Genomic DNA, 25,176 nt, shown 5'->3' with positions numbered 1-25,176 from the left:
AAAAAAAAAAGATATTAATTTAACTGTGTTTGACTGTGTTGTTGTGATAATATTTCATGTTGAAATCGGGCGAATTTCATTGCGGACGCACAATACAGTTCCCTACTCCTCTTTTCATTTTTTAAGCCTGTTGTCGTTTGAAGCACTCTTTACTTTGGTGATTGTGTAAAGCAGCACGCGTTGCTTCACAACCGCATACTTATAGCTCTGAGGTTCACAGTTAAAAACAAGTGCTGGTATTGGGATTAAGCTTAGTTGTTAAACTGAGACGCGATGATAATGCTGCAACGGTCAACTAAGAGATAACATTTAACCTTTATGCTTTCTCAGCTACCTATTCTAGCATATTTTTCATACTTTAAATCACACCATCCCAATAGTAGCTAACACGTTGAAGGCTGGTGTTGAATTACATGACGCATTCTTTTAATTCCGTCCAATAAATAGGATCTATCAGTGGCTTTTGCGATCCATCGAGAAAGGCTCAATTACTTTGATTCAAGTAACTTAAAAATAGATGAGATATCAGCATTAAGAGATGGTAGCATCGTGCCATCAGAGATCCAGATACTTCAGAAACATCATTTTGGATTTTAGAATCTCTTACTTGTAATTAAATTTTAGTTTAATATATTAATAAACGAACCTTTGTGTAAATCACTAATGTCTATTGGTGTTATGAAAAAACTTGTGGAAAAAGTTAATATGTTATCAAAATCACTCAAACAGCCATTTATTCTTGCATTAAAAATTTCTAAATAGGATGCGTTTGATGATAAACAATCTTTTAAAATACCTCTTTTTATATGTGCTGCTTAGGTAGTTGGATTTTAAATGCAGACTTAGATTGGTTTCTTCAACGAAGCAAATTATTTTACAACTAAAAACTCTTCAAAGTTTGTGCGTATTCTCTAAAAGTTTCTTTTAAGATCACATTAAATGCAGCTCCGCAAACAGCTGTTTTAAAGTATGTGTCCGCCATACGAATAGCCTTCTTACAGCGTGAATAAAGCATGTTTACAGAGCCATTTTTTAAATAAATAATCATAACGAAACGAGAGGAAAAACAACTGATATTCAGTAGATGACGTAAAAGTATGAAAACTTTATTGCTTGCAAAAAAAAAACTGCACGATTTAAAAAAAAAAAACTTCACAGTTACAACTCACATCAAGTTATGTAAAAAACTTTCTTTGTGTTATAGCTCAAGGCAGTGGCCATCCCTGTACAGTGCACTACAATTGAGAATTAATTGATATTGGCAGGCAACTTATGTTTATGGTAGTCGATCAGTGTTCTGCTTAGGCGGTGCATTTATGCTAGAAAAAAAGACGCAAGGTGCCAAGAAACATGGGGTTGCCATGCATCCACCAAAAATTGGTGTTCATAAATGCGAGTTTGATAAACAGTTAACAAGCCTAAAAATTACTTCAACAAGGTGTTCATAAATTGCAGATTATGTTGTATAAACAGAACAAATATTAAATAGCCGGTTTTCAGTTTTTGCGTTATGTGCCAAAGACTTTGGCATTTTACTTTTTTAAATTTTTTACAGATATAAATAAGCTAAACGCTAAAAGTTGTATAGTTACATGTTGCATAAATAGACCAAAAATTAGAAGGCTAGGTTCCCAATATTTTTATATTTGCATGTGTTATTGTTAAACTAATTTTTTCGAACGTTTCCCATGTTTTTTCAATTTAGAATATAACAGCTGCATTTATATAATGCCATTTAGAATATATATATATATATCTTCCAAATGGCATTTGTAAATGTTATGAGCGACATTATAAACGCTTTCTCGATTAACGAACTTTAGTAACTTCTGACCAAAATGAGTTCACAGAAAATGAGCTAACTATATGGAATATCACATGGTGCACTCAGCAAATTATTTCTCGGAATGATGATTGGAGCCATTAGAGTTCAAATGTGTTTAAGTTAAACAATCGGTGAAAGTGAATGCTCTGTCAGAATAGAAAGTTCCTCTAAAAATGTTGAATGTACTCCTTTTGTCAATATTGTCAAAATAATAATTGCCAGAGATCATTCTTTTTTCATAATTAGACTCGGAAACTATTTACTGCAGTTTATATTTATTTCAGCTATATTTGAGTATTCATTTAAGAATTTAAAATAGAAAAACTCTTTTTTTTTTTTGCTATTTAATCATTCAATACAAATTCTTGTAAGTATTTTTTAAAAGTTGCAATTCTAGAGGGCTCATATCAACTTTCGTAAGCTTCTCCGCTGTTCAATGCTTGCACTGTTAGTCGTCTATTCGGCCAAATCAGTTTGTTATCTTAATGTTATATAATGAAATGAGCTAAAAGCCATAACCAGGCTCATTACCGTGACTAGCTGTACAATACACAGCTAACAGAACTTGTTTGCTGAGTTCAGCTGGATTTAGACGGTTTGCATGCTTTAGAGTGTCTGAGTTAGTCAAAAGGTTAAAAAACCTATCACAGCAGGTGTCGATAAACTTATATGAAGTAAAGAAGTAATATGAACATATTAGGAGTTTAAAGGAAACAATTTAAGCTAGCGTAAATTTTTCGATTTCTTATATATTTTTTCAATTAGGAAGTTAAATAAACATATATGTATATATAAAAAAAAAAAAAATTAGATAAAAAAGAGTTCACCTTCACATAACTTTGATAATATTTCAAAGAATCCTAATTTTGTTTGGTAGCCATTTTTACAAATGCACGCGTAACTACCGTTCAAACTTACAAAGTCGGCAATAGTTGAGCAGTTATTCGGGAGTATATTGCAAATATCTTTGTAAAACACTAAAAAAAAGTATATTTATTGATATTAAGGAATGAAATTAGCTTTTAAAGACTATAATCAGTTAATTAATGATCATTATCAAGATATTACTTAAGATAAATTTATGTTGTTTTCCTGTACATTCATAGGGTAATCATTTTTTAGAGCTCTGACCGGGAAATTCTAATAAAAAAATTTATTTGAACATCTTTGGCTTCAAATGAAACTTAAGTATTAATATACAAAGTTATTTTAATTTAATGCAAGAACATTAAAATAATTCCGAAATGCAAAAGAAAAATTAATATAGGTAAACTTAAAACACAATTACGTTGTTTATCCTTGAGCAAAGTAGTAAGATAAATATTTCAATCCCATAAAACAAACGAAATAGTTATTTCAGCAGTACTAAGTAATATATATTCCTTACGCTTATTAAATAGATGCTTATTGAGTAGTTAAAAATAAATAAAAACAAACTTATTTAGAGCAAAATAATTTATTACTACAGAGCTATTGAACACTTACTCATATAGTTCATAAAAATTACCTGTTTCCGTTAACTGTCTCAGCTCAATAAAACTTCTTGTTTTCTCATCAAAACACTTGCCAGATATTGTTCTTACTTGCAATAACTTGATAGCAGTTGAAAGATTAAAATCACAGCTCATGGGATTGTTATCGATGTTAAGTACATATAAAGTCGTCGATTGAAAAACATCAGACGGAAGACTAGATATTTGGTTATTATTTAAATACAGATAAGTTAAATTAGTTAGGGACTTAAAAACGTCAGGTGGAAGAATGGATATTTGGTTATCAGATAAATCAAGAATACTTAAAATAGTTAAGGAGTTGAAAACGTCAGGCGGAAGAATGGATATTTGGTTATGAAACAATTTAAGAGTACTTAAATTAGTTAAGAACATGAAAACTTCAGGCGGAAGATTGGATATTTGGTTTTCAAATAAATATAGAGTACTTAAAGAAGTTAAGGACTTGAAAACGTCAGGTGGAAGACTGGATATATGATTGCTAAATAAAGAGAGATCACTTAAATTTGTTAAGGACTTGAAAACGTCAGGCGGAAGATTGGATATTTGATTATCAGATAAATAAAGAGTACGTAAATTAGTTAAGGATTTGAAAATGTCAGGTGGAAGACTGGATATTTGGTTATAAAATAAGTTAAGAGTACTTAAGTTTGTTAAGGACCTGAAAACATCAAGTGGAAGATTGGATATTTGGTTAGCAGATAAATCAAGAGTACTTAAATTAGTTAAGGACATGAAAACATCAGGCGGAAGAATGGATATTTGGTTATGAAATAACTTAAGAATACTTAGTGAAGTTAAGGACTTGAAAACATCAGGCGGAAGACTGGATATTTGGTTATCAGATAAATCAAGAGTACTTAACTTCGTTAAGGACTTGAAAATTTCATTCGGAAGAATAGGTATTTGGTTATGAAATAAATTAAGAGTACTTAAACTAGTTAAGGACATGAAAACTTCCGGCGGAAGATTTGATATTTGGTTTTCAAATAAATATAAGGTACTTAAAGAAGTTAAGGACTTGAAAATGTCAGGTGGAAGACTGGATATATGGTTGCTAAATAAAGAGAGATCACTTAAATTTGTTAAGGACTTAAAAACTTGCGGCGGTAGATTGGATATTTGGTTATCAGATAAATAAAGAGTACATAAATTAGATAGAGACTTGAAAACGTCAGGCGGAAGACTGAATATTTGGTTATGAAATAAGTTAAGAGTACTTAAGTTTGTTAAGGACTTGAAAACGTCAGGCGGAAGATTGGATAATTGGTTAGCAGATAAATCAAGAGTACTTAAATTAGTTAAGGACATGAAAACGTCAGGCGGAAGAATGGATATTTGGTTATGAAATAACTTAAGAATACTTAATGAAGCTAAGGGCTTGAAAACGTCAGGCGGAAGACTGGATATTAGGTTATCAGATAAATCAAGAGTACTTAACTTCGTTAAGGACTTGAAAATTTCATTCGGAAGAATAGATATTTGGTTATGAAATAAATTAAGAGTACTTAAATCAGTTAAGGAAATGAAAACTTCAGGCGGAAGACTGGATATTTGGTTTTCAAATAAATGTAGAGTACTTAAAGAAGTTAAGGACTTGAAAACGTCAGGTGGAAGACTGGATATATGATTGCTAAATAAAGAGAGATCACTTAAATTTGTTAAGGACTCGAAAATGTCAGGCGGAAGATTGGATATTTGGTTAATAGATAAATAAAGAGTGCATAAATTAGTTAAGGACTTGAAAAGATCAGGTGGAAGACTGGATATTTGGTTATAAAACAAATTAAGAAAACTTAAATTTGTTAAGGACTTGAAAACGTCAGGCGGAAGACTGGATAATTGGTTAGCAGATAAATCAAGAGTACTTAAATTTGTTAAGGATTTAAAAACGTCAGGCGGAAGAATGGATATTTGGTTATGAAATAAACTAAGACTACTTAAAGAAGTTAAAGACTTGAAAACGTCAGGCGGAAGATTGGATATACGGTTGGTATGTAAAGAGAGATCACTTAAATTAGTTAAGGAAATGAAAACGTCATGCGGAAGACTGGATATTTGGTTATCAAATAACTTAAGAGTTATAATTGAAGTTAATGACTTAAATAAGTCAGGATGAAGACTGGTTAATTTGTTAGATGACAAATCAAGAGTTTTTAGTGAAGTTAAAGATTCGAATGTGTCAGATTTAAGACTTGATATTTGATTGAAATTAAGGTAAAGTTCGGTCAATGTAGTTAATGAATTAAAAGTGTTTGAGGGAATTTCAGTTATTGCGCTTGATACGATGCGAAGACTTCTTAATGAATTTAATGACTTAAATACACCTGATGGGTGTGAACAAACTGAATGGTAAAGTAAGACGCGTTATATTAGATGGAACTCCATTTGATATTTCGGTCAATGAACTGTATTCACAAACTGTCTCGTTTAAGGAAAAATTACAATTACTTGGACTCCTCTTCGCACTGTTTTTCAATAACATGACCCTAAAGAAGATTATTAATAATATTTCACTTTGAAAATCTTTAAAGATACATTACTATGTAAACCTTAACTCAAGATTAATAAAACATTGAAACAAAAAAATTCTCATAAATAGTTTTTAAACAAATGTAGCTGAACTCTATGTATTTTTTGGTGCTGATTGCCGCTGGCACATTGCTTCGTATCACCTATCGCACTCTATTAAGTTGACATAAAGAAGTTAATGTATCGAAAACGTCATACGGAAGATTGGACAATTTGGGGACAAATCGGTGGTGTAAGGAATGGAGTACTTTTGCAATATGTTAAAAAAGTTTATTTACTTTACTCATAATGTCTTTTGATGATTTAACTTTTCACACATTACACAAATACTGCTCAGAAGGCTTTTATAATCACAGTTAGCTTTACATGGTGCACATGAAAGAAACAGAAAAGTGCGTTTCTGTTTGTGGAAGCAAAACAAACGCCTTGAAAAAAAGAAGCAGAGGATTGCAGTAAAATATAGATTAGTGCTGAATTAAGCTTTTACTACCAAAACTTACCGTTTTAACTTACTTTATATTTTGGTATAATAAAATGTACAGTTAAATACTTTAAAAAAAGAAACTTCTTCATTTAATTATTTTTAAATGTTAAATGAATGAAAAGATCGTTCTTGGCAGCACTACAAACATTCTTTCTTTAGAACAATATAGCAAAACATTTTCTTTCATCAAGATTGTAACTTTAAATATTTTCCTATAAAAAACGTTTGTCAATAATTCTAACAAAGACTAAAATGGGTTTTTTTGATAGACAAACAAAAGTAACTGTAGTTTTTTTGGTTAGAATCTTGATTGCGATTGGTCGATCTAGCAATTTGAAAGAAACCTACTGTAGAGTAAAAATTTTGTTTGAGTTGATTAATTATCTGAAGCATAGCTGGATTTTTTGTGTCGATCTTTGAATGGTTGATTTTCAACGTGGGTTTGCTTAACTTCCATATTATTTCTGCATTTCGGGCAATCGAGCAATAAACCGACACCAAGTGTATAAAGAACGGCCCATTTGTGATGCAAATGGGCCGTTCTTTATACACTTGGTGTCGGTTTATTGCTCGAACGGCCCATGTTTTGTGCAAAAAAAGTTTGGAAAAGTTTACAAAGATCAGAGGTACAAGAAAAAAATTCTACCAAGCTGAGTTTTTATGAGGAATCGATACTGGCTTCTATCTTTACTAGTAATACAGTTTAAATTGTTTTTTAGTAAACCTAAGAAGAAGTGTAGACAGTGACTGAATGGTTTCTATTCTGCTGGTTTAAAGTTACACGAAAGCAAATGTCAATATAAGAGCAATAATTTCCCACGGCTGTAAGGGAGTTCTTCGATTAGTAATAGCAAGTTTCAAAGGTTTGACACAACACAAAACAAGTTCGTCATGTATAGGATTATCTCATGTTAATGACTGCGGTTCACTGATGGTAGGAGTGCGATCGCAAAACGACTAGTTTGAGATCGATGCCGAAATATTTTGAGGAGTTTTTTAATCTTCGCGGCTAAATAAGTAGAAACTGTAAATCCTTTTTCTAATGCAGATTAAGCAACTAGTATCTCGAACGGCTAAGAGTGCTTTCATACTCTCAGTAGAATATAGCATGAGTCATTAAAGGAGTCTTTTCTGATAAAAACCAAGACCTAAGTTTTTAACAAAGGCACAAAATCTATCTAGTAAAATGTGAGTAGGGTTTAAGTTAAAATGTAGGCCGCTAGTTGTTTCTTTCATTAAAAATCTGGCAATTATCTAAACTTTAAAAAGCTTTTTTATCCTATAACTATGAAACTTCATAAAGCTTAATTTAATTGCTCAGCAATTAAAATTTGTAAAAATTTTTATTCAATTGATATAAGTTTCGTTCTTATCTTAGAAGTCATACCCTTTCATCACCAAGATAAGCATTTACAAATACTTTGAAGGAATAAAATAATGGTTTTAAAATGATTTTTTGAACTGAATATTCTCTTTTACTTTATTATTTTGCCGTAAAGTTTACAGTTAGCAAGATTTACATTTTCAAAATTAAAAATAGTGTGGTAGATAAAAATGGTGACCTTGCTCTTACGGTGTATATAATTTGCTTAAACCCAATTTTTTGTAACTTTTTATATTAAAATTGCTTAAGTTGACATTAAAACGGATCTAAGAACTGTCCTTGGGCTGGGGTTAGTATTAGAATAGGACAAAAAAGTAGCCCTAAACACTTGAAATAAAAGTGTTTGAGTAAATTAAACCCTAACCAACGTTTTTTAGGAGCCCTAAAACAACTAACATTGCTAAACCTAATTCTAATTGCAAATAAGCAATCGAAGTATTTATTTCATTACACTTGTTTTGTTTATGAACAAGAAAACTAAGATATTTCCTTCTCTGCTTGTTATTATCATACTTTCATTCAGTTTAGGTTTTGTATGTCTAACAAGCCAATTTATATAAAGTATCAACTTACATTACGATGCTGGTGACATAATAGAAGCTCATACTTTTGTTGATTTCGCAGACACTTTTACGTTTTGAGCTAAATGAAGCTGAATGGCTGATGCCTTATTAAATATATGAAATATTTTAAATGCGCAAGCTTATGACACGGATTTTCGCATTCATTGAATCAAATATTGGATCTTTAAATGCGCAGTTTCAAGATGGGTGAATACAATTAAAACGACGCTTACTTAAGTAGATTATTTTCAAAGCTTTATCAAAGTTTAGTCCTGTATTTATAATAATTGTTTCTTCGAGTTAATAGATTTTCAAATGCAAATGCGAATTTGAGTTTTTGTTTCGTTATAAATTTTAAAGCTGTTTCGTAAGAGACAGACAAAATGTGGTCGCAGTTCGGCCTTGGCGCAAATAAAAAAAAAAACTATCACTTATAAATTGCTCCTAGTCACGCGTAAATAGCAAAGGCAAAAACCGCGGCTGGGTTATTAAGAAATTACATTGGTATGGTAGCATCCTTGTTACTGCTTGAATAGCATCATCGAGTGTTTGCATTCATTCGAGATAATTTTTAAAAGGATATTTTAGGAATTGAGATAAAACATTTCTTCAATTAAGTTTTGTATACCATAAGAGCAAGGTTATTATTTTCTTTTATCCTACTATCTGATTTGCAAATACGTAAATATTAGGGCAAATATGAAAATGAAAAAAAATCAATTCACAAAATCATTTGAAAACGAAATTTCCTTTCCTTTAAAGTATTTGTAAACGCTCATAATGATGATTATAGGGTATGGCCATAAGATAGCAACAATGCTTATAGAAATTGAATAACAATATTTAAACTTCTTATTTCGATTCCTTAAATATCTTTATAAATATTAAATGACCTAGTTTCAATTCCTTTTAACAAATTTGAACATAATTGATTTAACATATAAATATTTGCCATTTTTTTAATATGACTATAGGTAATCTCATAGAATTTGATTTAGTTTTAAAGTTTTTTTTCTTTATTTTCTTAACATTTAAAGTGCTAGAACATGTTGCTTTTTTTTGTTTTTTATTTTTTTTGTGAGAAACCAAGCAAATGAGCTATTACTAGAAAGTTTCTTATTTTAAGGGTACTTTTTTTAAAAGTAGAGTTAAAAATTACACCAGTGTTAAAAGTTTCTTAAGAGTTTGTTAAGTTACGCATAAACAAAAGAGACGAAAAGTATGTAAAATGCAATTGAAAAACATTTTAAAAAAGAAGATAAAATGTTCTACAGTTAATCAATTAAGTTTATTTGAATTCCATCGATATCATTCAATCTAATATAATCCTCATGTTTGTCCCTGAAGACAACACAAAATAGATAATAATCCTCAAACTCTTAAAAAAATAAGTTTCTTATCGTAAAGTAACATATTACTAATAAGTTTCTTAAGATTTCAGGACTTCTGATAAAAGTTTCTTATAAACAAATTTCTTATAAAAAAAAAAAAAAAGAAAGAAAAGCAAAGAAGTTGCACTGGAGTTGTAGAAACTAACATTTCGCAACTTGGACTTTTTTCAAATCTATTTCAATAGATCTTAATCCGATATTGTTTTGCAATTAATGAACTATCGTATGTATCTAGTCGTTATTTCTTTTTCTATGTATTTTTATAAGCGTCAAAGTACGTTTTATTAGGTTGAAAGAAGAACTAAACCTAGTTTAAGTTGAACAGAAGTAAAATAAGCAATAAAATAAGCAGTATAGTTAATATGTTACTTTTTACACTCTCCATTAATAACTTAATCAATTGGATTTTATATATATATATATATCAGCCTTCTTCGCGCCGCTTGTCTAGCCTAGCGCGCCCCTTGTTTATCGCGCATTTGTTTGTGCGCAGAGCGTCAAATATGAAATGAAGTATTTTCAAGACTTTAAATAGATGATAATATTCAAGTTTTAAGAAAAATTAATAGCAGAGCTGATAAAAGATCATATGAGCCTTACTCTTTTGAAATGTAAATAATGACAATTAATGTCAATTTTAACTGATTTTCATAAGGATCGCAGACCATAGTTGTTACTTATTGATGTATATATCGGTGAGGAGGGAAAATAAGAAAACTGTAAACATTGTCTTTAAGTTTTACCTGACTCAAGCAAATATTACATTATATATATATATACATATTACATGTATATAAACTTATATATTTATATTATATATATATATATATATATATATATATATATATATATATATATATATATATATATATATATATATATATATATATATATATATATATATATATATATATATATATATATATATATATTGCTCTATTTATACAAAATATTGAGCACTTTTATACGAACACGAGATATTGTGTTTAAAAATAATACAACTTTGAAATATATATATATATATATATATATATATATATATATATATATATATATATATATATATATATATATATATATATATATATATATATATATATATTACAGATATACTTTCGAACGAATAAAAGGGGAAGTTTACCAAGAAGAGAACTAAACTCGGAGACTTATTGAATTTCTCATACAAATAGGATGATAAAGCGAAAAGAAAAGTAAAAAAGCAACAACAACGAAGAAAAGACGTACACACAGAGACTTATTCAGCCTGTCATATAAATAAATGATGAATAAGTAGCAAAACCGTAAACAACCAAACACTACAAAAAGCTCGAAAAAAGAGGAAAGAGGACGACGAGGAAGATAAAAGAGATTTAAAGAGACTTAAAAGAGAGTTTTAAGAGAAAAGAGTTTTAAGAGATTTAAAAGAGAGTTTTAAGAGAAAAGAATTTTAAGAGATTTAATAGAAGATTTTATGAAAAAAAAGATTTTTGAAGATTTAAAAGAAGATTTTATGGGAAAAGGATTTTTGAAGATTTAAAGAGAACTTTATGAGAAGAGATTATGGAGATTTTAAAGAGAAACCTTTATCAAAAAATGTTATATTTTTTTGAGATACCATTGGTCGCCAACAATAGTGTAATACTGCTTTGGTTATCAAAAAAAATAAGTAAGAGAAGAAAAACCGGTATGTATTTTGTTTTATTTAAAATCATTAAGTATTTTGTTTGCATTTCGATTAATAATATTATTGTTATTACTATATGCGTTAAATATTGTTATGAAAAAGTTTGATGCTCTAACCACGCACCTTACCATATCCGCGCCGTTATATATCATCTAAGAGATAAACAAAGAAAACATTTAATACAACCCCTGATCCCCAACCTTGTTCCCAACCTCCATATACCTTTCCAAACAACACTCTACAACCCAAATCCTGTCCTTTTCTAACCAAGTATTCCCCAGACCATCAACCATGTTCACAACCTCCATATACCTAGTCCACACAACACTAAGCCTAAACCTTCCCCTAACCCTTTCCTTCAAACATAAGAAAAGCATGAAGTAATTAAAAATATAATTAACAAAATCCCCCGCCCTCGCAATACGGGTTCTTAGCAGTCACAAAACTTTCACTTTTGAAAGCTTTTTAGTCATTAAAAAACAATTTCTCGGTAACGAATATAAACAGCTTGTAAAAACGAGTCTTAAATTATTTCATATTAAAAAAAAGTTAATGTATTGCTATATTGCTAACTGTTTTCTAATAGTATGCTTAAATATAGAATAAGTAAATAAATATCTTTGACCAAGTTATGGCTTCCTAAAAATATTTGAAAATGCTTATCATGCATTACTGAGAGTCAGATTACTTTGATGGGAAGCAAATAATTACTTATTCATGAAGCTCCACTTTTTAACAGCTTTGGGAAGTACTACTATTTTAAACAGTTAGTACTAATCTTTTTACTGTGAAAATTAAAGATATTAATTTTCGCACTAAGAGATCTAAGGATATAAAAAACTTTTTTCATCACATTGAAGGTTTCTTGTTGAATGATGAGTACAAATTCTTTAGAAGGGAAAACATTTGGTTGCTACTTTGTTGACCCATCAAACTATCATTTTTTGCTCGGTACCCTGAAACTTAACCTTACCAATATAACATCGGTAGCCCGATGTTATATTTTTTTGAGATACCATTGGTCGCCAACAATAGTGTAATACTGCTTTGGTTAAACAATCCAGATACATTATGTCTAGTCCAAAAGAAGCAATTGCACCACTTGTTCGATACGAGTTTGCATAACTCAAATAACTATATGGCATACATATGCCAAATATAGTCATACGACTATAGCCATATGGCTTGCATATCTATGCAACAGAGCGTTCATAACATTGACTTTATTCTGGACTTCATTAGTCATTAAGATATCAAAGATAGACGCAATGTGCTCCTTTTCATTGTTTGCTGAAAGTGCTAAAGAGATAATTTTAATTTTCGTTGAAGTTCAACGTCGGATTTCAATTTGGCTTCAAAATGAACAAGGTCTTTTGGGTTGCAAATTCGGTCAAATAAATTACTGTTATCATTGTCCGCGTTGCTTGTTAAAACTTAGGCCAATCGACCGAATTTTTTCTCCAATAAAACTAATCGGTGGTTGTTATGTGACAAAGACAACATCACTTCTCGATGAAACTCGGTCGCCTCCAATGGGTATATACTGTTTTCACTGTTTACTCGCGGAGCCCTTATATTTGACAAAGTTGAATACGATTTTGCATTTTCTGTAACTATAAAAAAACAAGAAAAACAGTGAAAACATTTTTTAGAGTTTAATAAATATATTTTAATTTTACACAATTATTTTTGTTAACATATTTATATCAAACATATCTTTTTAAATAATTTATAATATATTAAATATAATTTAACTATAAATATATTATTTATGAACAGCAATGGTCTTAGCAAACTGATTATAGAGTTTAACCAAACTCAAAAATATTGATCAGATTTTGTGCTGACAAAAAATTTTAATCTGTTTTAAAAGAAAATCCTTTAAATTTTGCAAATGCTCATGGGAATATATTTATATTTTAACTTTACTTAATTATAACTTTCTTGTGTTATTGTCAGAAAAATAAATATAATTTCTTATTAAACAGAATCTTAATTATATGATACATTAAATAATGCCCATATCAAACTTAAATCTACATATAGAAACAAATCCAACGATATATGACAATGTCTAGGATTAATTTACAAAACTAAAAAGTAGTTAGGGGCATGTGTTTCTCTAGCCTCCCAAAAGAAAAAAAATAAAAGAAACCTAATTCAAAGTATTGTTCATTGTGACCAATATCTTTCTCACAGATTGTATCTATTCCACTGGTAACAGTAAGAGATGTTAGCATTTTATCATGCTTTAGATCTGGAACAAAGGTAGCAGGAAGAGATGTCAGCATTTTAGCTTGCTCTTGATCTGAAACAAAGGTATACAAGTACAAATGTACAACTGTACATATATATATATATATATATATATATATATATATATATATATATATATATATATAACTCTAGAAGGAACCTCTGAGTTGTGTGTCACAGCGCTCAGCTAATAGTTCATGCAGCATTTAAAATTTTTTAGTGCCTATCTGATGAACTAATGCCTAAAAAGCATTTTATCTTAAAAATAAAATCAGCTGCCTACCATGCTGTTGTGTTATTAACCTTCTAGCACACAGCATGCATTGGGTAGTTAAGAACTAAAAGGTACATAAGTTATATAACAAAGGCTAACTATTTGAAACTTGAGATTTCTGCACAAGCAAACAAATACTTTTTCTTTACTTTTATTAAACAAACTAAATTTAGGCTAATTAAAATTAAAATTTGTACTTAGTTTTACTGAGAATTATTTTATTATATTTATTCTAAAAACGAAAAATAGAAAGTTAATATAGAGCAACTTATTTAAAGAATATGTTTTGTTAAATAAAAATATACTTATATTTGAAATTTATGTAAATATGTAATATTCCGTTATTTTTATGAAAAAAATAACGGAATTATCTTAAAAATAAAATCAGCTGCCTACCATGCTGTTGTGTTATTAACCTTCTAGCACACAGCATGCATTGGGTAGTTAAGAACTAAAAGGTACATAAGTTATATAACAAAGGCTAACTATTTGAAACTTGAGATTTCTGCACAAGCAAACAAATACTTTTTCTTTACTTTTATTAAACAAACTAAATTTAGGCAAATTAAAATTAAAATTTGTACTTAGTTTTACTGAGAATTTTTATTTTATTATATTTATTCTAAAAACGAAAAATAGAAAGTTAATATAGAGCAACTTATTTAAAGAATATGTTTTGTTAAATAAAAATATACTTATATTTGAAATTTATTTAAATATGTAATATTCCGTTATTTTTATGAAAAAAATCTTATGTTAAACAAAAAAACTAGATTTTTATTAGAAAATTATATATTTATCAATATTTGAGCTCAAGATGAAAAACTTGATTATCATCAGCTTCTTAATTTTCATAACACCATTCCTTAATTCCGCCGTCATCTTGGGAGGCCAAAACTGGCTTCAAGAAATTTTTTCGTATACGCTATCCAGTTATATTTTGAGATCAGTGAGTAGAACTTTTTCATCAGCACTGTTGTCTATCTCAATAACATTACAGTATGTGCCTGCAATGCTTAAAAAAAGTCTCTTTTTGTCTTATTTTTTTTCAATATTTTGGGCCTGACTTGGAATCTAATTTGGATACGTTTCACAGCAGAAGCTAAGGGATTATTCTAAGAACTTTGTACACAGTTTTTAAGTTGTTGCAAATAATTTTCAAATGGAAAGCATGAAAGATTCGAACAACCATACCCTTGTAGCAAGCAATAATGGCGCAATATTGGCGCTATATTGGTGTCAATATTGGCACAATATTGGAAAACATATTGGGCCAATATAACAATGTGAACAGTTTAGCGATATTGGCCTGTATTGTTTTAGTGATATTGCTCTAATAATATATTTATATATTGGCGCAATATTTAAATGTAACATCGGCGCAATATTGGTGGTAATATTGGCGCAATATATGAACATTTTAACGACATCGACCTACATTGTTTACGTGATATATGGCCAACAATAATTTTAAATTTTGACGCAATATTGGCACAATAAAACTCAAACATTCTGACAATATTAACCTACATTTATTAATATATTATCTAATGTTCACCCCGTATAAAGACCAATATTTCGCTAATAATGCTAAAATCGCTAAAAAAATTAAGATTAGACCAATTTTACAAAAAGTATATAGGTAAGTATTGTTAGAAGGTTTGCGTTTTATTGCGTTATATTATTTACTCTATAGAGTATATATACTTTAAATTGTATAATGGGAGCAGATATCTTAATTATTATAATTAAATATATTATCAAATGGTCAACTTATATCTAGATCAATTTTTTCTTATATAAAAAGTTAAGATAATACAAATTTCACGAAAACTGAATGAAATTTGCTTTCTGTAAATAAAAAAAACACTGTAATGAACTCAATAAAAAGTAATATATAAACCAGTAATATGTATATAAATAAAAATATAAAATATTATATTTTAAAATGTTTTATTTATTTCAGAGAAACTGTTATCTATGGATTGTTAATTTTCATTTCGAAAATTGCCTTTTTCGTGTCGCCGTTTACGACCTCCATCTCGATCACTGGATTGTGCTAAAAAGCTATCAATACGCACTTTTATTGACTTCTCATTTAAGTCCGGGCATTTTCTTGTTACCGCAGCTACAAATACAAAAAAAATATTAATACAAGCACTAAAACTTAGTTTCATATTCAAACTGATACAATTTTAATCAATTACAAAATTACTTATTTGTAGTAATATATATATATATATATATATATATATATATATATATATATATATATATATATATATATATATATATATATATATATATATATATATATATATATATATATATATATATATATATATATATATATATATATATATATATATAGGGGAGAACGGGGTGAGATGGGACAAAAATATTTGCTTGCGTGCTGCGCTTTAAATTTTCCGCAAAAACCATACAAATCGGTTCAAAACTGTAGTCCAATAAATAGTCATGTTAAATTATTGCAAGACCCATTATTTAACCATCAAATTAAGTTCAAGGGATTGGTTTTTTAAAGAGACACTGTTTGCCCCATGTCACTCCATGTTGGAGTGAAATGGGACAATGGTTGGGGTGAAATGGGACAAAAATAAAAACATAATTTTAAGCATTATTTTATTGTTTATTCTGCTCCTTATAAAACAAAACAATACAATAAAATTTATTTATGTTTTACAAAAATAAAATACCATTCTAAATGCATTTGTAACTTTGTTCAACAGTTTGCTTGATGTTTAAATTGAGTCAAAATTTCGTTGATGTCTGAGGGGGTAACTGTTTTTCTTTTTCTTACCTTTATCTTCTTTTTTTCTTTTGCATTCTGATAAACTTTTAACTAGTTTATTTCTTGTTAGTGTGTCAGTCAATAACAGAGACCTATAGCATTTTCTTTTTGCACTTTTTCTCTTTGCCGCCCTTTCTCCCGCTTTTGGAAATGGCCTTATATTTTCTGCTGTCCAATGGTAGGCAGAAGTGCTGGTTTGCTGTTTCTTTTCATTAATAACTTCAGATACAATACACAGTGATGTGGCGATTGTTTGTTTGTCGGAATTGTCATTTGCTGGAATTGGTCGATCAGATACATAAGAACATAAAAAGGCGACATCACTGAAAACATATTGATTGTACGGGAAAATGTCAGCTGCTTTAAAACCATTTTGAATGTTTTGGGAAGTAAAAGCTCTTATATAAGCTACTCCTAAATTTTCAGAAATGTCATATATCGTCATAGGAGTATTTGGATGTGCCTATAACCATGAATCACAAGCTGAATTGTAAAATTTTTTTTAATGGCCCAAATACTGATCTGTCAAGTGGTTGGAGTTTATGGCTGCAATAAGGTGGCAATGTCAAGAGCACAACATTGCTTTCCTTAGCTTTATCCATCAGTTTAATCGATATATGAGTTTTGAGGTTGTCCATTATTAAAAGTAATTGATGATTCTTGCTAGGATGTCCATACTCCACAAAATGATTAAACCATTTCAAAAAAATTTCTGTATTTATCCATCCACTAGTAATAGCATCACCTTTTGTACCTGTTGGTGCACCTTTAAGCATATGGCTACGAAAGTGGACACGAGGAAATATCAAAAACGGTGGAATAAATTTTCCGAGGGCATTAATGCAACCCGCCATTGTAACTAGGGTTCCCCTTTCAGCAGAAGTTACCTGTCCTACTTGCTTTACTCCTATACCAGCAATCACTTTCACTGGCTTATGAACAGTTGTCAGACCTGTTTTATCAATATTGTAAATGCAATCAGCAGAAAACTTAAAGCGCTTCTGCACACTGTCAAGGTTTTTGAAGAAAGTATCTACATTTGTGCGATTGAAACTAGTTGTTCGACTGAGGCTGGTAGCTTCTGGCGTACAAATAGATAATTTTGTACGATTTAAGAATAAATAAAACCATTCAGTACCAGCTGTTTCACTCTTTTTCCGGTTTTCTGGTATTTTAATGTCATTTTTAATTGGATATTGATATGCAAGTTGTTTTGTTTCTATAACATCAAATCCATAATGCATATTAGATGCTTGACAAAGATATATTGAAAGTTCATCTTCTTGTGTCTTATTAAAAATATATTTATGTTGTTCATCAAAGAATTAGTTACTGTAAGAAGTTTCTTTATTGACCTTTATTTTCCGCTGTAAACTTGATTTTGAAATTGTATACTCTTGTGCAGCTGCTCGTAGTGATAAACTGCCAGATTCGACAGCCATCACAGCAGCTTTTACTGTATGAGCATCAGGCTTTAACCAACTTGTCACTCATTTGTACTTTCTTGGCATCTGAAAAATTATTATTCATATTACTCACTCCATTATTTAAAAAAATTATGCTCATTTTAATTGCATTAACCAAAATCCAGATTAGGCTATAAATTTTAAATTTATTTTGATGAAAATAAAATAGTATCACAACCCTATAAAACTTATAATGTGATTAAATTTAATAAGGCTAATAGTGAAGAACTTTATTTAAACTGAATTTAAAATACAAAAATGATTGGCATTAAAACAATACTTACTGTGAAAGATGTCTTCAGGACAAAGTAAAAAAGAAATCTAATATAATTATTATTTTCTATGATAAAAAACAATTTACTATAAAGTAAACATTGAAATCTTATCATAAACATAAACATAATTTTCTGTTCACTTGCTTTTTTACAAAAATATTGATTATAAAAGTTAAAGTACAGTAAATTAAAAAAATGATAAAATTGAACAGTGTCCCATTTTAACCCAATTCTCCTGTCCCAAATCACCCCATCACTAGTAGGTGTGAGAAAACCTTTATTTTATATAGTGCTCGTAGCCATATGCTAATCATATTTCTTCAGTAGTTAAATAAAACAATAGTGAATAATTAAAAACCATAAACATAAAAATATATGCGAACAACACATAAATATTTAATATTAATGATGTCTTCGAAATCCAGGAAAGTTGTTAGACTTTTACATATTCGCAAATAATCCGAAAAAAAAAATACTTCTGAAACTTAAAAAACACAATAATATGAAGAAGCTATTGCAAACTTATAACATATAAAAAACTTTTGTTATATTAATTTTTTCACTGAGATATTGCCAAGTCCCATCTCACCCCATGTCCCATCTCACCCCGTTCTCCCCTATATATTCACTGCTGCTCACGGAAGTTTGGAAAATGGAGATTTTTTCAAAAAAGCAATATTAATATGTAATTACGTTATAGAATTCTTAATTTATACTTATAAAATTATATACTTTTTATACATTTTCAATATAAAAAATATATTATTAGTCATTTTATGCAATAAAAATTTACAAAAGCCATTATAATAATTAAATTTTCTTTTTGTCAAAAAAACCACCCGTTGATTTAGTAACTGCTTTAACTATTCAATTAATTTTCTAATTGTTTATTTCTGAATATTATTCCATTCCTGTTCTATAATGTTCCATAAATGAGATTTTGATGTGGGACATACATTTCTAATTTTTCTATCCAATTCATCCCATAGTAACTCAATGAGGTTGAGATCTGGGTTTTGGGGAGGCTAGGTCATTACACGTAATACATTTTCAGTTTTTTTTTATTCTAAATAATTTCTACATAATAATGCGGTATGTTTAGGGTCATTATCATGCATCAAAATAAAATTAATTCTGATTAATCGAAGTCCCTAAGGAATCGTACTTGTTTCCAGGATATCTCTATAATGTTCTTTTCTCATTATACCATCAATTTTACGCAAACCTCCCACTCCATCCAGAGAGAAACAACCCCAAACTATCACGGAGCCTTCACCATGTTTTACTGTTGGAACCAGACATTGATTTTGCATTTTTTCTTCGGCAGATCTTCTGACGTAAACTCTTCTCTTATTTCAAAAAAATTCAAATTTTGACTAATCAGTCCAGAGTACTTGTTTCCATTCATCCATCGTCCAATTTTTGTGGAACTGCGCCCAAAGGAATCGCTTCTGTCGGTTACCTTTTCGCAGGTATGGTTTTCGGATAACAACACGATCATGCAAATTAGCTTTTTTTTTTTTACACAAATTTTATTTAACTTGATTTATTTTTACATAAACATAAATTTTACTAACATAAGTTAATAATTTTATAAGGTAATTACATTTTAATATTGCTCTTTTGAAAAAATATTTTTTTGTCCTAACTTCCCACACTTGTCCATAAATGAGAATAATTACTCCGAAAAGCACCGGAAAAACCCTTTGGTGGGAACAATATACACACCTTCCTGATATGAAAAATCCAAAAATTGAAATCTTTTATGACCGTCCGAGAAAAAAAATTCAATTTGAAGTTTTCGGCATGGTCCAAAAAGTTTGCAAAATGGTACAATATGTATCTTTGGAATAAAAATCATAAAAATAAGTCAGAAATTGTATGTTGACTGCTTTGAGAATCATAATAAAACAAATTTTGCTTTTATGAACTTTTTATTCTCAATAAATACAAGTTATTTTTTCTTATGTAATCAAAAATTTCTTTACAGCACTTCCACATACTAAATTCAAAAACCAAACAGTGCATTCCTTTAATTTTAATCAGAATTTTAAATTCAAAGTGATGATTTTCTTGAAAAATTTCAACAGGTTTTCAAGAGGAGCCAATGCTTTCACAAGTTCTTGCTGTTGAAATCAACAAGACAATTTTGTAGGTTTCGCAAATATTCTGGATGGTCTATTGGGATTTTGTATCTTTCCCAATGTGTCCTGAAGTTGTGATGCAATGCCTCTGTGGTCTGATCACTGTACTTGCCAAGAGATTCCTTCCTGTGATCAATGAATTCCTTGACATGAAAGAAGACGGCGTGGACTTTAGGGATCACACTTGCCTTTGGCAAAGAAAGGAAGGAATTTTTAAACTGTGTGATTTTTTCAGCATAGTTACTCTGCAACTGATTTCCAAAACAAGAGAACACAACTGCATCAAACTTTCTGAGTGTATCAATCCATGGAAAAACTTGGAATGCTGAGTCTTCTTCAGCAAGTCTTTGAAGAAGATCAACATGTTTCAAAAGTTTTCGGCACTCATTGCCAGCAAACTGGCCTCCATGAAATGGGTGAAGCTTGATGTGAAGTGCTTTTGGCCATTTATCAGCTTTATTCCCAGGTTTCTTTCAGTGTTTTAAACAAATGGTTCACCAAACCAAGAAAAAGATGAAGTTCCATGGGTGGGATCTTGTCAAGAACAAAAGTAGAGTCATACACATCTAAGAATGGATTATGAACAACATTTTGAAACTGCTTGGCCTTCTTGTGGTCCAGACCTTAATCTTGAAATGAAGCAAAGTACTTTCTTATTGAGCCAAAATTGCGGAGTTTTCCACATTGTGACAAGTTACGGTGATCCGCATCACACCAAGTACATGGATGAGAGCTGGCATGGGGATTGAAGCCCGCAAACAAGGTTTGCTAACTTCATGTCACAAGACAAATTAAAGACAAGATGCTTTTGAGGTTATCATAAATTTCAGGAACATCCTCCGCAACTGCAACGAGAAGTTGGCGCTTAACTCTGCTGTCTCTGGGTGTTTGAAATAACATAGCCTTTTTGCCTGGTGGTGAAATGGATGGAAGTCTTGTTTCTTCTTCTTGAATGCCAAGACTGACTTTAAGGAAACCACCTCCACCATCGATGCCCAACTTCATCAAGTAGTCACCTTGAACATGACGTTGCAACAAGACATCATTCAGTAGCTCAGACAGATTTTTGCAGTGAACCACAAGTTGTTTTCTGGACTGCTGCTTGTCATTTAAAATGGATATGTATGTGTGTGAGAAGTGGTCTGCCAATTGCTTTCCAATGTCAAGAAACTTTTCTTTAAATCTTGGCTCGACAACTTTTGTATTTGTGACTTGGTTTAATGTAGACGCAAGTTTTTTGATGTTGTTGTTTGACAGTCCAGTGTTGTTTTGTATGCAGACAAGATCTTGAGCTCGTATAAGTGACACATCACCAAACAGTCTCTTGGGGTTCGAAGGACCTTTAGGAAAGAAATTTAAAAAACACTAAATTGAGATACTTAAAAAGCAGTGGCCTTGTTAAAATGCAAAACATTTTATGTAGTACTTTTACTGTTGAAGTATTAAGCAAGATTCCCTTTGCCTGGAGTAATTGGCATGGGACGGCCTCCACCACTTTGCGTAATCCTGACAATTCCATGAGGTGAGGACTGTTTTGCTGAGATAACAGTCGATGCAATCTGTTCACTGACTTTTGGATCCTTTGAAGCAAGTTCTTTAAGATTTTCTCTGAAGGTTTATTGATTGCACTGATGTGACACTCCTTTTGCAACAAGTGTGAGACAGTTTTAACATCTTCTTTGATTTTGTGAAGCTCCAGAAAATTCTGATTTGTCCAAAGGGTGCTTTTGAATTGCTTTCAAATGACCAATTCGACAAATAATGCAATCACAAGGCTGACCATATGTCTCTGGTCTAACCAGGACTTCTGTGAAATCATAAAGTTTTGGGAGAGCCACATTTTCACCTTTGCACTTTTTTCCTAAAAGAACCCTGCAGGTATTGCATATTCCACTTTGAACTCGTGAGTCAGAAAAGTCAAGTGTGAATGAAACTGATTTCTTAATTTGTTCAATCAAAAAACTTGTCATTTCTCGATTACATTTGTTCAAATATAGGAAACAAACTGTTTTCCTACAGTCATCATGTTTTTTAACAGAACTTGGCATTTTTGCTTTGAAGTTAAAAAAAGATAGTCATGCAGAATTTAACACTTCGTCAGGTTAGAATTATTTTGTTCTCTCTCCCATTTTAAACGTTGAAAGAAAGTTTTTGATTTTTTTCTAAAACTAAACAATTATTTAAAATTTTACTATTACTTTTTTAAGAAATAATAATTTATTCTTTAAATAATTTATATTTAAAGAAACTATTTAATAAAAAATTTCAAAAAAAAAATTTATTTTAAAAGTGATCATTACTTTGTAAAATTTACAATTCATTTTCTCCCAACGTTTAAAATTGGAGATAGAGCAAAATAATTCTAACCTGACGACTTGACAAAAACTGCTTTTTCTTGGAATTACAAAAACGTGTTTAGAATTAAATATTACTCACTAGGCCTTCGTTATAATAACAAAATGTTTTTAATACAATTTCTGACTTATTTTTATGATTTTTATTCCAAAGATACATATTGTACCGTTTTGCAAACTTTTTGGACAATGCCGAAAACTTCAAACTGAATTTTTTTTCTCGGACGGTCATAAAAGTTTTCAATTTTTGGATTTTTCATACCAGGAATGTGTGTATATTGTTCCCACCAAAGGGTTTTTCCGGTGCTTTTCGGAGTAATTATTCTCATTTTTGGACAAGTGTGTTCCATGAGCAGCAGTGATTATATATATATATATATATATATATATATATATATATATATATATATATATATATATATATATATATATATATATATATATATATATATATATATATATATATATATATATATATTCAGTACTGTGAATAAGTTTTAGCTCACTTACTAAAACTCATGTTTTTTAACAGGTTTTGAATAAAAGCTTCCTATTTTTTTTTTTTATAGAAAATAATGTCTAACTTCAAGCAATACTAAACACTGTTTTAACAAACAAAAGCAATATTTATCAAAATTTTACATAGATTTTTGTATTTAAATATAAAATATTTTAATTGTATGCTGATCTAAACCCATTTCGTATCAGCTCGTTTGTTTTTAGTTTGCTCTTGCATTTTTGTTTATTTATTGCTGTGAAGGCTTCATGTTAGATGATAGTACAGTTTACAATATGACATCATGCAATACCATCTGGAATGAAACTAATTGGTAATAATTTCATTCTACAGCAAGACAATGATCCCAAACATTGTTCCCGATTGGCCAAAAAATATTTACAGGACATGTGTGAGGAGGGAGTTCTCGAAGTAATGAACTGGCCTCCTCAAAGTCCAGAGTTGAACATAACTGAACATGTTATGTTCAACATAAAAAAAAGGCTGAATTCAACCCCAAAAATATTGAAGAATGTTTTCGAATATAAAAAGAGAGTGGGACAATATTCCACAAAATTTCATTAGAAATTTATATGAATCAATTCCCAGGAGATTCGCTGCTGTGATCAACGCAAAAGGCGAACATACGAAATATTAATTGTTCTTTCTTTTTGTATCATACTTTATCAAATTGTTTCTTGATATTTTTGTTTATAGTATATGTCTATAAGCCTGTCTTTTTTTACTTCATAAGTCCTTCATATTTTTACGATAAAATCAAAAATAATTATAAACTTATGGTGGGCTAAAACTTAGTCAGAGTACTGTATATATATTTATGTTTCTTGGAAATTATTATCTTAATTTACTAATTTGAATTACAGTGTTTGAAAAAAAGAATTTCGAGTTTCTAACAAGCATTCAGTATGAAATAAAGAAAATCAACTCAAAGATGAGTAATATAGAAAAGCTTTTAAATTCTAATTAATTCTAAATATTAATATATATATATATATATATATATATATATATATATATATATATATATATTTAGTAGTTATTATAATATTTAACTAAATTTAATCCCATTATGCTTTAGTAATTACGACCTCGTAGGATGTAAGTGCAGCAAAGGACTTTTTCCCTTTTTTGCCGTAGGTTGAATATATCAATGAGATTTTTGGGCAGAACAGCTTGCCCATGATAGCACTTGTCATTTTTTAAAATTCTTCTCCTCCTACAGCTGATAAATAGTTTTCTAAATAAATTCACACAAAATACTCCCGTAATATTATAACCAGCTCATAACTTATAAAGCTCCGATTTTTTTTACGAAAATCGTACTAAATTGTACTCTATATACCAAAGATTCTAAGTTATCCTTATCTTGAAGTTTATGTTCCAAGATCACTAGTTCCTCCTCAGTTTTATTGTATATATATATATATATATATATATATATATATATATATATATATATATATATATATATATATATATATATATATATATCTTGCAAAAAATACAATAAAAAAAGAAAAAGTAAGAATATCTAGAAATAATATTAAATTTCTAAAATATAAATATTGGGAATTTTTATTGAAACTGTCCTACTACTACTACTAACTGCAACTATAGTTTCTACTACTACTACTAACTGCAACTACAGTTTCAATAAAAATTCTCAATATTTATATTTTAGAAATTTAATATTATTTCTTAATA

General features: G+C 29.6%; 2 protein-coding genes and 1 pseudogene across 2 annotated transcripts in view; all 3 read right to left on the bottom strand.

Annotated features, from left to right (window-relative positions):
* The window catches only part of LOC149882436 (uncharacterized), a 37,321-nt gene extending 24,781 nt beyond the window's left edge, over positions 1–12,540 (bottom strand). The window contains exons 1-5 of the mRNA XM_090065940.1: positions 12,343–12,540; positions 11,575–11,730; positions 5,788–5,825; positions 3,333–5,704; positions 2,653–2,802 (exon numbers count right to left, since the gene is read on the bottom strand). Of these exons, the coding sequence (XP_089922066.1) occupies positions 2,653–2,802; positions 3,333–5,704; positions 5,788–5,825; positions 11,575–11,730; positions 12,343–12,540 (2,914 nt within the window). The remainder of the gene's footprint in view (positions 1–2,652; positions 2,803–3,332; positions 5,705–5,787; positions 5,826–11,574; positions 11,731–12,342) is intronic.
* On the bottom strand, positions 11,372–14,013 carry LOC149882435 (uncharacterized). The gene is made up of 3 exons (XM_090067178.1): positions 13,914–14,013; positions 13,530–13,682; positions 11,372–12,987 (listed from the first exon to the last, which is right to left on the bottom strand). The coding sequence occupies exons 1-3, from the start codon at positions 13,948–13,950 to the stop codon at positions 12,809–12,811; spliced, it is 369 nt and encodes a 122-aa protein (XP_089923304.1). The 5' UTR covers positions 13,951–14,013; the 3' UTR covers positions 11,372–12,808.
* Positions 14,014–16,872: 2,859 nt separating this feature from the next.
* LOC149882434 (uncharacterized) lies at positions 16,873–18,158 on the bottom strand (annotated as a pseudogene).
* Positions 18,159–25,176: the final 7,018 nt, after the last annotated feature.

The sequence above is a fragment of the Hydra viridissima genome, unplaced genomic scaffold (assembly GCF_058129835.1).
Source record: "Hydra viridissima isolate aposymbiotic clone 2 unplaced genomic scaffold, HvirCarnegie_v1 scaffold_11, whole genome shotgun sequence".
NCBI classification, from domain to species: Eukaryota; Metazoa; Cnidaria; class Hydrozoa; order Anthoathecata; family Hydridae; genus Hydra; species Hydra viridissima.
Note: the sequence above shows the minus strand (reverse complement) of the source record. Positions and strands in the feature narration are given on the sequence as shown.